The following is a 14,161-nucleotide window of genomic DNA, read 5'->3' as shown; positions in this document are numbered from 1 at the left end:
AAAAAAAAAAAAATTCTTTTTTTGATTTCTAATTTTTTTTTTTCACTTTCTTTTATTACTTTACGTAGGTTTTTTTTTTCATCACAGAATTTCAACTTCATCGCCACTTTCAACTTTCTGTTTTTTATCACTTGGTTCTTCCTTTTTGCTTTCAACTTTCTGTTTTTTATCACTTGGTTCTTCCTTTTTGCTTACTCCTGCTAATGCTGAAGGCCTCTTTAAAATATAAAGATCCAAGGAAGATTGCTTCTGCATACTTTTCACAATGTTCCTGAAACGACTCAGGCAAACGTTCAATCGAAAACTGCGCCCAAAGGGCAATTACGACCTGTGTGAGCCTTTTCAGGGTGTCTTTTTTTTCTATAAACGCGTAGTGTTCATTAACAGCTGCCTGTCTTGATAATTATCTACTAATTGTTGCATCTCATGACTCTGTTGGCCCTGGTGTCCATCAAAACCCTGTTCAACCAAATGCTCTCTCTGCAACTAATTTGGGTACTGAATGTTTGGCTGCTGACCTTCAACATAAACTGAAGTGCCTTGATTATACTGGTATGCATGTTGTAAATGATTGGTCAACACCCTCTGTTCAGCAGGGAGTGGAGATTCTACCAACCTTGAAAAGTTTCCAGTTATCCCATGAGAGAGACCTTGATCACTTACCCCATGTGAGAGATCTTGGTCACTTATCCCACGAGAGAGAGATCTTGGTCAATCATATATATATCGTCACTCAAGAGGCGCTCTTCTTTTTCCATTTTCTGTGAAAAGATATGAGAATTTTTTTTTTTAAATACACATGACACAAACACCATCACAATGTCAACTCTGACTGGTAGATTCAGAAACAATTAACGATCCCGAAACGAATACCGCGTGTGTACTATAACGATGCTGGTACCGAGTGGCCGATCCACGCCACCACGTACATAGATGCATGATGGGAGGGACGCTGGCCAATAGGAGAGAAGGATCTCAAGGCGGTGACTAGCATCAGGAACCAATGGGAGAGCAGGAGTATGGTGGCGAGTCTACTAAGATGGTGGCGCGCGAGTTTCAAAATTATTATCGGTGGTTCGGGGGACTTTCAGAAACCTTTCGCATCTTGAAAACTTTTTGTATGTAGAGCCGTTAAATTTTTCGTGTTGGCTTTCGTATCTCGAGTTTTTCGTAAGTTGAGCCTTTCGTACCTCGAGGTACCACTGTATGTTCTTCTAATAAAATTATTGATATTTCACACAATATCAAAACAGATAAGAAATAAAAGCAGTAACAAATTCTTAGTATATTTGTTGAAAAACATTTACGGAAATTTACCAAGAACAAAGATTCAGTAACTTTTTTATTTTACTTTTATATATTTTTTCTAATATTTCTTTGCAAGTTTCTTTGTAAAATTACATTTACAACCAACATACTATCATAAAAGACAATAACAAAAAACAACAGCAACCCCTAGGTATATTTACAAGCAAATTTACAAAAAGACATCATGACTCATTCATCAAGATCACCAACCTGGGGTCAGCTTGCTGACCGCTTGTGCTTAGGGATCAGTCAATGACATTCAGTGTTTATAGGAAGGAGGACATATAAAAGAAAGGATAGTAAAAAAAACAAGGGAGGGTAAAATGAAATGGATTAATAAAGAGAAATTCTAAGGTCAATAAAATGAGTGTAAACAATTGTAAATGAAATTAAACTTACAATCTTTGAAACATATAGCAGACTAATTGATCATAAGTTAATACGACAAATACAAAAGAAGGAAATAAGTATAGCATTTATAATGAACAAAAAAGAAAGGAATAGGCTACATGAGACAAACTGCTAAAACTAAAAGTCATAGATGGCCCAGATAAGGCAGACAGCCTAAAGCAATGTTCTCCCATATGAAAACAGCCAATGCTACATTAATCTGTTTTAAATCCTCCCTACCACTCAATTTTAGATTGACTTTATGGTCTTGTTTGGTTGGACAGAGAACACCTGCATGTAATTATCTTGGAATGCGGGCCTATGTCTCTCTTAAACGGCTTGGGAAGTGCCCGAGGGCTGAGGGAATGCTATATTGATATCACCCTGAGTGACCTGGAGATATTTCTTTCCTCCATGACCTCCCCGAAACCCCCATCCCTTGTTTGTTTGTCTTGTGTGCCGCTGCACCCAGGGAGTCGACTCCAGAGTTGATTTTTGTGCGTCCACCCTCTCCAAGAGTGGATTTTGTTGAGTCCAAAATTAGTGATTCTTGCCCAGGCCTAGTATTGGCGCCTCTTTCCCGCCCGATTCTTTCGCAATTGATGGCGCGTAATACTGTTTAACTACAGGATCAATCCACCCGCCACCTCAAACCGGTTATTACTACTCCCGAGGATCAATCCGTCGATTAAGGGTTAAAATGCTAATAACTGGCCGCTTTAATAGTTCAAACAACAAAGACCACCTCTAAAAACACTTGTATTGCCTATTTCAATAATTCAAACACCAAATATACCTTAAACTATCATCTTAAAACAGTTTACTATAATCTCAAAATCATCTTACAACATTATTCTTAAAAATATATGGCTTACAGCTATGTGTGAAAGCTAAACTCAAGTCCCCCCCCTCCCCCAACATTCAAACACAACCATTTCCTCTCATTCAGTATTAAAGCTGGCCTGTTCTATTGTCAAATAAGGAAACACTCAGAAATTTACAAGTAGAGTTACATACTATACTCTACAGGAGTACTTAAATATTTAAATATCCATTACGAAAAAATAACATATTAATGCAATCAACACTGATAAAATATTCTCCTGTAGGTACGTTGAAATGATTTACTAATTTTCAAATATTAATGTAACAAGCAAACTATCAATAAAATGTTATTTCTCTTACAGAATCCATTTGTACTGTACAGTGTTCTACTGATCTGTTATCATCATAATATGTATATGTAATATGAATTAATCATCCCAACATTAGTAATGTTTATGTTCTGAGAATCAGCTGATGTACAAAGATGTGATGATGCAGTACCTTTTAGTGACTTATATGTGTTTTTTCTAATATTCCTTTGAAATTTACTTTGCATATTACAATTATAGCTGTAATACTATCATAAAAGGTAAGAAATAAAACAATTAGTAATCCCTGAGTATATTTATGAGTAAATATATACAGGAATTCCTGGGATGTGGAAGTGAAGTACATTCCCCATTGTTACGGATCTGGAGATCTCAAGAGACAATGTTACGGTGTCGAAATATCCTGGAAAGGGTCGACACAATGTTATGGCCTCTGAGGGAGGTCCGCTTCAGGTTCGATATGAAATAATAATAAAAAAAATATATCAACACAAACAGCTGAAACTGGGGATACGAATATAGAAAGAAACACTAACACAACAAAGGTTTATTTACAAGCTTACTAACAAAGGTAAATGCAGAATGGTATCTCCTATTTACATACAAAGATAGAATCTTACTCTGCATGAACTCGGGGAAACTGTGAGGTAATTCAAATACTTGCAGGACGGTTCAGTGACTCGTAGCGGTGGCTTCACTAAAGGAGGGCGGCAATTGCAGACGTCCCCTTGACTCCGTATTGCAGAAACTAGTCTATTCTTAAGGCAGGAACTCCCCCCTTTCCTTCTCCGAAGTCTGCTCAACGTAGAGACAACTCGGCCATCCGCACCGGAAGACGACTAGACCAATATCCAACCAACACTCGAACAACTCTTCTTTTGATGATACTTCGTTGGTTCCTTTGTCTCTAGTTTCTCTCTGGCGATCACTGCTGCTGATCTCTCACTGATAATCTGATCTATGGCTCTGTGACTAACTGGTGATCTCTCTCTTTTACGATCTCTCTTCTACGATCACTCTCTAATTCTCCTCCTTCTCGCTGCTACTTCCTCCCGTCGTATTTATACGGCATCCTGGGGGCGGAGCCTACGGCGAGCGTCACAGACTCCCGAGGTTTCTAGACATTATTAGATGAATCTAGATGAGGTATTGCATCAGAAATCGCTGCGTTTCTCACGTAACATCGGCGCGTTTTTGCGCTCCACAACACGCCCGACGATTCCAGAACCACCACGAAGATAGGCGCTTCCAACACGGGCGCGAAAGCCTCCTTACTGCCGAACTTCTCGAAAATGCGTTCTCCTTTCCTTTAACTTCTTTTGCTATGAAGCAATTACCATCACACCCATACATTCTCATGTCACACCGATCTTCCTCTAACCTGTACTGAGGTGCTAGTGTTGCCATTAGATGCCATAAGTCATTTATGGCCAGTTCAAGTGACTTGAACATTTTCCCACAAAATTTGTTCAAACTGTGTAGTGCAAAATAAAGATTCTCACCTCAGGTGCGCCAGATCAAACGTCCAGAGCTAGATCATATGTCCAGAACTATTATTATAACTCACATGATCATGCCCAGCCTGTACAGGTTACATAAAAGCTATGTGCCAAGTCTTTTCCAGAGGTACCTGACTGAGTTTACAAACAATGAACTTTTTACATTTAGTGATTAGCATGGCTTCTGCCTTACACATGCAACTCTCTGATCTCTCAGAACTTTAGGTTTGTCAGAACTTAAGGTTTGTTTTCTTTGTCAATAAATGAATCTCACTAATAGATTCTAATGTCCCAATCAGTTATCTTGTGGCTTTTAGAGGTTCAGTCCTTCTCACTTAAAATATGATTCAGGCTAATTATAAGTAATGGGTTGATGGTAAACAAATCTAAATTTTTACAGGTTGATGGTGAACAAATCTAAATTTTTTTTAACTAAATTTTTTTCATAAAAATCCCTTATAATTTAAAGGTCTGTCCTTCCCAACCCACTAATTCCTCAAGTTATCCATATGCATATGCACATCATTACTAATGCTTAGTTTTGTCTGTTAAACAAACACTTAGACTAATTATAATTTCTTTAGTCTGCATGAAGAAACAGAGAACTAAACGTAGAACAAACCTTCATTTTTCATTGCTTCTCTGAAACCTCTGGTTGTAGGGGAGATTAGAGCATGCATTTGAGAAATCCCAGCAACTCCAGCAGCTCGGAACAAGCAAGTGAATGTTGGTCCACACATGTAAAAGTATGGACACTGGCGAACCCTCAGCAACTGATGAAGGGAACGTACACTCTCTGACCTGAAAGCAGAATTAAATGTATGTAAATTGTATTTCTAAATATTTAGCAATAGATACATACCTATGTATAACCTTTTAGTTCCCACATAAAAGTTAGGGAGGACTCTATAAAACTAAGTTAAAATCAGTGATGCAGTCCTGAGACTGAAAGACTTTATCTTCAAATTGTTACATACCAAGCAAGTATATACTAACTTTCATAACTTTTTTTATTTGTCTTGGAGATATAACTTTTATTTCTGATTAGCTTACACATCTGTTGAACACTTATAAGACTACTACAGATAAAATACACGTATTTACATTATATATATAAGGGATTTTGACGTAAGGAAAAATCTATTTCTGGGCGATTGGCTCGTGTCGCCAGCGAAATATCCTTTAATCTATTATTTCTAGGGTAAATGTACTAACACATACCAGAGAATAAATAAAATAAAGAAAAAGGTCAGTATAACTGACTCGCTCACCCTCCAAGAGGGTGTCGGTATGAACACTAGGCGAGTGAGACCACTACCACGAGCCAAAATGCCAATAGAAATCTCCCACTACAAAAAACCCTCCATGAGGGGAGCCGACCCACAGAGTGAGCAGCTCGTACTACTACTACTCCATCCCATGCTGCCGACTGCTGCGCCTCTGGTGGCCATCCTGAAGTTAGCAGACAATCTTGGGCGAAGGGATGGGTAGGGTGGGATTTCGCTGGCGACACGAGCCAATCGCCCAGAGATTTTTCCTTACGTCCAAAATCCCTTTTCTGGGCTCAGCTCGTGTCGCTGCGCGAAATCGTACCAGAGAAATAGCACAAGATTGTAAACAAAAGTAACAAAATAAATCAGAATAGGTCTCAAATAAAGATAAAATAACTATAAAAGAATATTAATTGCTAAAAAGATACATATACACAGTGATATAAAAATAGAAATATGCTTAAATTACACTTAATTCTAATCATGTTTCTTAACATAAGGTAATTTACATATATACAGAGGTAAATGGCTTACATGTATCAAAATGGTAACTGTGTAAAGGCATGTATCAAAATATTATAGCAATTAATAAAATTAATGAACAAATCAATCAACAATGATAATATATAAAGGAAATGTATATGACTTAATATACAAAAACCCAAGTAACCATTACAAAAATAGGATGTTATCCCCTAGCATAAAAATAGGATAACATCCATGAGATCAATATCTATAATCATCTGTGAGTGTCCCTAGCAAAAAAATAAGGGGCACCCACTTACAACATCATAAAGCAAGCTAAGACACAACGTGAATGTAAATGAACAAGGCAGGAATAGACGAACTGTTTGGGTGAGGCAGGTAGAAAGGAGGACTGAATCTTCTACTACAGATTAGCTAGAGTCAGGGGAAACTATGTTACCCGCTGCTACTGCTGAAAATTTCAGAGCTTCCAAGGACTTAAGGTAATGACGTTTGAACACTGTCGGCGATTTCCATCCGGTATACTTTTTCAACTCATCGAAGTTCATATGTTTGGAAATAATTAATTGAGGTGGCTACTGCCCTGACATCATGTGCTTTCGGGAAAGAGTCAGGATTGGCTTGCTTAATAAAGTACAGGATTTGTTGCCTGATGCCTTTAATGGATAAAGTTCCACCTTTTTTCCCTCCTAAAGAGGGGACCCGATGAGGTGAGGAGGTCCTGGACAGAAAGGCTCGTAAGGTTGAAACATGGGCAAGAGATACATCTTGTGGAAGGGTAGTACCTTCCAAGGTTCCCACCTCATCAAAGGATCTTCATTCTTTGCTAAAAGCTACGTTCCGGAGAAAGTAGGACTTCCCCTGTGGGAAGGAATTGAATATGATCCGGTCTCTGGATAGAGCCGACAGTTCTGAAATTCTTGCTCCGACGCTAAGCTTAATAAAAATAGGGTTTTTCTTAAGAACATTATAAACGAGCATGTGTCATTATTGGTTTTCTGAAGCCAGTTTTAGAACATCGTTTAAGAACCATGAAACTGACGTCGGCCTTACAGAAGGTCGAAGTCTAGCACATGCCTTAGGAATAGACGAGAAGTAGGAATCCGTCAAATCTATGTTGAACCCAAATTGAAAAAAATATCTTTTTCAAGGCTGACTTGTTTGTCGTAATCGTGCTAGCTGCTAAACCTTTTTCAATAGGGATCTGAAAAAGGATATAGCTGAATTAACTGTCATGATTCTAATATCTGATTCTCTCAGGAAGATTGCTAACTTTTTGACAGCAGCGATCATACTGTCTCAAAGTTGAATCCCTTTTATCTGATTCCAAGAAGAGAATATTCTGAGGGTCAATATTCGCATCTTCTTTTTGCCGCAAACTTCATGAAGTCCATAAAGTTAGGGTTTTGAGAATCCCTGAGGAAGCGAACACAGTCTTCGTTTGTACTGACTGGGAGAGCCTGGGAGTTGGGGATCCGAAGAGGGCGAAGGCCCAGTTCCAGAATTAGGGGATACATTGCTCTTCGGCCAGTCTGGGGCTACTAGAGCCACTTGACCCTTGAATGTCCTGAGTTTGTTTAAAACTTTCATGAGAAGATTCACTGGAGGGAAGACATAAATCTTCTTCCAGTTGTTCCAGTCTAGAGCCAGGGCGTCCGTGGCATAGGCCAGAGGGTCCAGTTGGGGGCTACATAACACGGTAGTTTGTGGTTCGCTTGAGATGCGAAGAGGTCCACCTGTAGCCCTGGAACTCTTTTGAAGGATCCATTGGAACGAACTGTTGTCCAGTGACCATTCCGACTCTAGGGGCACTGATCGGGATAGCGCGTCTGCTATTGACGTTTTTTCTCACTCCAGCTATGTGGGTAGAGGAGAGATGCCAACTGAACTTGTCTGCCAGGGAGAAGATGGCTACCATGACATGATTTAGATGACGTGACTTGGAGCCTCCTCTGTTTATACAATGTACTACCACTGCGCTGTCCAGGACTAGCTTTATGTGGGAGTACTTTGGTGCGCAACCTTTTTAGAGTCAAGAACACTGCCATTGCCTCCAGTACGTTTATATGGAACTGACGGAACTGAGGTGACCAAGTTTCCTTGAACCTTTTGACCTGGGAAATACCCTCCCCAACCGCTTAAGGACGCGTCTGTGTGGATGGTGATCCCTGGTGGAGGGGAACTGAAGAGGTACTGACACTGACAAATTCTTGACTTTCGCCCACGGGCCGAAGTCGATTCTTTAGAATCAGAGGACTGAGGATAGTTTGTCCCTGGACCTGCACATTGCTCGTGAGCGCCAGATTCTGGTTAGGTCTTTCAGTTTGGCTTTCATTAAGACGTTTGTCACTGATGCAAACTGGAGAGAACCCAGGATCCTTTCCTGAATCCTCCTTGACGCCAGTTTGTGACTTAGAAATTGCTTGACTGACTTCGCTATTTCTTTCCTTTTGGCTGATGGAATCGACAGAGTATGGGAGGATAGATTCCATTGAATGCCCAGCCACTGAAAGTTTGACTCTGGAGTGAGTCTTGACTTGGTCCTGTTTATCTTGAAGCCTAGATATTCCAGGAACTGAATAACTTTCAGTGTAGCTCTGTTGCATTCCTCGACTGTTGAAGCCCAGATCAACCAATCGTCGAGATACGCTACTACCATAATCCCTTGTGACCTGAGTTGTTGCACTACCACTTCCGCTAGCTTCGTGAACACCCTGGGTGCCACGTTGAGTCCGAAGGGAACTACCTTGAAGGAGAATGTCTGGTCTCCTATCTTGAAACCCAGATACGGACGGAAGTGTCTTGCAATAGGGATATGATAGTAGGCGTCTGTAGATCGATAGAGGTGGTGACGGCCCCACGGGAAGTAAGGTCCGCACCTGCGAGATCGTGAGCATCTTGAACTTGTCGCAGCGGATGGCTAAGTTTAAGCGGGACAAGTCTAAGATTACCCTTCTTTTTTGTGAGCCTTTTCTTTGGCACGCTGAACAAGCGACCTTGAAATTTTAATCTCTGACTCTCGCTATAGCTCCTTTCTGAAGGAGGTCCTCCGCTTACTCTGTCAATTCCTTGGAAGGAAGTTGACGGAAAGGTCTGGATGAGGTGGGTTCGTCAACCAGCTCCAACCCAGGCCTTTTGACACTATGCTCTGAGCCCATTCGCTGAAGTTCCACCGGTGGCGAAAGTGAAACAGCCTCCCTCCTACCTGAAGTTCTTCATTGGTTCTGGTAACCGCCTCGGCCTCCTCTGAAGTGCTTTCCCCTATTAAAGGGGCCTCCCGATCCTCTCCCACGAAAGGAACGCTTACCTCTGCCTCCCTTACCCGAGCGGTCGTACTTCTGTGAAGCTTGACTCTCGAAGGCTTGATTGTAAGCTGGAGAGATGGCGTAAGAGGTGGGGAGGGCTGAGGCTGAGGGGATATCACATAAATTGGCTGTGATTGAGCTTTAGAAGTGGAAGGTTGGGCTGTTTGCACTAAGGGCAACCGCTGGAACTTGCTGAGGAAAGCGTGCTGCTTTTTCTGGTAAGGTTGGAAACGCCTGGGTTTCCTCTGTCCCTTACCTTTAGCTGTTAGGTCTTGCCGTCCTCTTAGCCGTAAGGCCCCAACGGTCCTTAAGGCTCTGGTTTAGCCTCGTAGCCTCTGCCTGGACTTCTTTCACCATAGCTTCTGGGAAGAGATCTGCTCCCCAGATGTTAGACGAAAGTAACCTATTCGGCTCATGCCGAATGGTTGCCTCTTGTAGGACATGCTTCCTACAATTCGTTCTAGCAGTGGCAAACTCAAACATATCTGACTGTACCGTTTGATCAGGGGGATTTGGTCATGAGCTTAAAAAGCGGTCTGAGCCATAGGCTATGGTTGCTACCTCGGTCATAGCCATAGAGTTTAATTGATCTGGCTAATCGCGATTTCGCGTCAAACTCAGCCTGAATAAGGCTATCTGGGAGCCTGGGTAGCTTTTCAACCAAACTGCTCCATAGCACAGTCCGGTTTGAGTTTTGCCAGCTGAGATGTGTTCGGCAAGTCTTCCCACAATTCTCCGGCTGAGGGGAGTAACGGAGATGTGGGATCTGCTTCCTTTAATTGAGGTATGGGTTCCCCCTTCTGGGCCGCTGGGATGGTAGACCTCTCGATCTTTGTCAGGAACGGGGACGGAGTACTCTCATCCATTGTGAAAATGGTAAAGGGACTCTTAAAAGGTTGTATCTTGTATTAGAACAATCCATGTCCTCTAACACCTGGAGCCATCTCTGAGCCTGGTCTCGTGAATAGAGGACTGTCTCCTTTGTTTGGTACCCTATCATCCCGCAACCATGGCTGAAGCTGTGAGCCTTGCGTAGCCTATGAACCGGAGGCTGGAGGTCTTCCGGTAGAACTCGAAGTCCTCTATCCTTCGAGTTCCAAATTCCGGTATAGAAATGAGACCGTCTTGGAAGGGGGCGTATGACGCTACTCTCCATGGGTTGTTCATCGAGAACGGAGGTAGCGAGTCATACGGAGAAGCTGAGTTCCACTTGTATTGGAAAGTGGAGGAGAGGCTAGAGGAGCTTCTCTCAGTCCGGCTATAATGGAGTCTTGGGAAGTAATCCTATCCGACAACCGAGAGATCATTTGTTCCATGCTACTCTTTGGTTTAGGGACCCAACCAGTCGCCCACCTGTTGCAACAGGCCAGCATTGGAGTCCAAAAGCCGGAGCTGCTGCGGAGGTGGTGGGGTGGCTCTGAATTGGAACCAAGGGTAGCGGAACTGGTGACCTCTGCCGGAGTGCGAGATCTCTCTCTGGAGGATTTACTCCTCGAGGACTTAGAGCCGGAGCTAGAAGCTTTAGACCTGTCTGCTTTTTTTTTTTGCCCTTTTTTTTTTTTCCGGGGATTCCCAGCCGCCGAGACTTACGTGAGGAGGATGAAGCCGAAAGCGTCTTCTTAGACGGACGACGACGTCTTTGTCAAGGATTTCACTGCTTGACCCTTGACCTTAGGTCTAACCGAAGCGTCAGGAGAGTATACAATTCATCACCTGTAAAGCCTTGGAAGGATGGAGAGGTTGCAGGAGTAGAAGAAAACAGTTACGCCCAAGGGTGACCCTTGGGTGTCCACCTCACCTACCTCGACCAACAGGTCGTCTACACCTACCATAGGTTCCACATTAATATCTAAAGTCGCGACGTCCGTGGAGATATCCTGGTCTTGGTCAGTTAATGAGGCAGCCAGCTGTTGTTGGATGAAGGCGATAGTCGGGGCCGCCTCTACTGTGGGTCGACGTATCCTGTCGCCTTGCCTCCGGGGAAGATTAATACCCTGCCAACCCGTTTTTTCTAGGATGTTAGGGCATACCCTTGGCGGCGTTCTTCCCAAAACCGCCGACCCAGGCCCGCAGGGTTGCCAGTGCGGTATCCCTCACTGCCGGCGCCTGGAAGAGAGGGCGTAGATTAGATTTAAGAATCACTTAAAACTAAAACTTAAAGTATAACTTAAACTTAGATGCCTTAAGTTAAAGTGAATGATGAAAACTTAAGCACTAAAACAGAAGCGGAGCAGCTACCGGAGATGGAATACTTACCCCGTCTAAAAGCTGGCTCACCAGATCGTATATGGTACACGTCTCATGGTACCAGACCTGGATGTCCCCGTGCGGAGTCGCGCATGGAGCATGGGACCGGCAAACTTCATGTCCACATGGGTCCTGAAGTGTGGCGGCGCATCCCGGATGCTCACAGTTGGTGGCCTGTAAGTGGGAAGACACATGAGTATCTTAAAGAATAACACTTACAGGCTAAAGGACAGAAGACTCCGTTGCATGCCGGAGCTCGGCCAAAAATTGGGCATAACCCCTCCCTGAATCGCCTGAATAGGCTATAATCCCGGAGAGATCCGGTAAGACATGTAAGGGAGGGGAGGATGGTTTAAGGTACTTAAGATAAACTTATAGTTAATCTAATAACACTTAAACCTAAAACTCAAACGAACCGACTAAGTCCAGTGCGTAGCGGAGTGTAGTAACTCAGCAATACGGTAAGGTTAGCAGGGACCCACTGTATGTTCCGGTCCACTCTACTGGGTGGACTAACATCTTTCCGCTGGATACCAGGACTCCGGTCAAGAAAGGAGCCCTAGTAAGGTGGGAAAGAGCGAGAAGACATACAGGCTCGAGCTAGCACGGAGCGACAAGGTAGCAACGGAGGGGGGGAAAGGCCAGTACCCCCCACCACGTTACCACCCGGCCGACCGAGAAGCCGGAGAGGTCGAGTCATCTGGGTCTGTCCCGACTCCCTAGCCCCTCCGACCTGGGGAGAGAGGGAGGCAGGCTCGGGTATGTGGAGCGAGCATGGGCAGACCGACCCACCCTCCCCCCGCCTCTATGGAAGAGTGGGAAGGGGGGAAAGGGACTGGGCAGGCGTCTGGCTGTCTCGTGATCACGTAGTGACCACGAGGCGGTAAGACCAAAACAAGACAACTAAGCCTAGGACAAACCAACTGATCAGAGAGATGCTATCGGGAAGCAACTGAACTGAAAAGCGGTAGCATATAGGCCCACTGGGCCAAAACCAACTGATCAGAGAGAAGCTATAGGGAAGCACCGAACTGATGAGCGGTAGTATAGGCTCAATGAGCCAGGACCTAGGCTAAGCCAGACACCTAACTAACCTAACCACAAAATACATAATATAATTAAATAAAATAAAAGAAAGAAGGCAAAATAGTAGGAGAAAAAATCCAGGAGTGTACGACTAACCCGAAGGCAAGTCTACCACTCAAAGCTAGTCAGAGGCCGATACTAAGAGCCGGGACTAGGGTCTGGATAGAAGAAGCCTACCTAAGGTAAAAGACATGCATGCATGACAAACCTGAGTAGACAGTACCCTAAGTAAAGCGGATAAATAATATAGAGCGTACATAGATAAGGGGATGTTCTAGGTATGGGAGACCAAGAACGAACCCACCATGAGGCAGAACCATGCTGCCATGCTTCCGACCCAGAGTTCGTATTTATACCTAAAAACGGCAAATACTGTCTCAGGGCGGAAAAAACCAACTAACCATAAATACTGAGTACTTAACTTAGCTGCTGCGATAGCTGCACGCTCCATTATAGATAAATCCAACGAAAGGGCAACAAAAAACACAGAGAGAAAAAATGGCACGTGTGACTCGTGTGCGCTAAAACTGAAAAGGATGGCCACCAGAGGCGCAGCAGTCGGCAGCATGGGATGGAGTAGTAGTAGTACGAGCTGCTCACTCTGTGGGTCGGCTCCCCTCATGGAGGGTTTTTGTAGTGGGAGATTTCTATTGGCATTTGGCTCGTGGTAGTGGTCTCACTCGCCTAGTGTTCATACCGACACCCTCTTGGAGGGTGAGCGAGTCAGTTATACTGACCTTTTTCTTTATTTTATTTATTCTCTGGTATGTGTTAGTACATTTACCCTAGAAATAATAGATTAAAGGATATTTCGCGCAGCGACACGAGCTGAGCCCAGAAATATATATATATATATATATATATATATATATATATATATATATATATATATATATATAATGAGAATTTTTGGGAGCACTTACTCCAACATTCAGTCCCAAACCAAAAATCATAATTAAATACTAGATACACAATACACTACTTGTTTTCTTGAAATAAGTACAGTTTAAATAACACAGTATAAATATACATGTCTCATTTCAGAGTCCGCTACTGCCACAGTAACTAATTTTGAGTTAATATATTACATTAAAACATAATGGCTAGACTGAATGAGGGTGCTGAATTCAGCATATGAACTTCTGTAAATAGCACCCATTCTTATAAACTGATAATGGCTAAGGACTCATTTTCTAAATCTCTGTCATTTCAGCTGGCTATCATAACAGAACTTGCAATAAAAGAAACTAGTGTCATCTTAGCAATATCAACCATTGAGGAAACAAGGTGTGCAAGGGTAAAACAACTCTTAATTCCATTAAAAAAATTACTTTTTATGATAAAATTAAGCAGGAATAGGTTCCAGAACCTGCTGTGGAATTGCAAAAATCCCCTCTAAAAATGCTTTAACTGCC

General features: G+C 42.8%; 1 protein-coding gene across 4 annotated transcripts in view; it reads right to left on the bottom strand.

Annotated features, from left to right (window-relative positions):
• The window catches only part of LOC135207301 (protein downstream neighbor of son homolog), a 315,011-nt gene that overhangs the window by 73,496 nt on the left and 227,354 nt on the right, over nucleotides 1-14,161 (bottom strand). For all 4 annotated transcript variants that reach the window (XM_064238975.1, XM_064238977.1, XM_064238976.1 and 1 more), the window contains one exon: nucleotides 4,974-5,152. In XM_064238975.1, the coding sequence (XP_064095045.1) occupies nucleotides 4,974-5,152 (179 nt within the window). The remainder of the gene's footprint in view (nucleotides 1-4,973; nucleotides 5,153-14,161) is intronic.

This window comes from Macrobrachium nipponense, chromosome 32, assembly GCF_015104395.2.
Source record: "Macrobrachium nipponense isolate FS-2020 chromosome 32, ASM1510439v2, whole genome shotgun sequence".
In the NCBI taxonomy this organism is placed as follows: Eukaryota; Metazoa; Arthropoda; class Malacostraca; order Decapoda; family Palaemonidae; genus Macrobrachium; species Macrobrachium nipponense.
The sequence above is the reverse complement of the archived record's forward strand: the minus strand, read 5'-3'. Positions and strand labels throughout refer to the sequence as shown.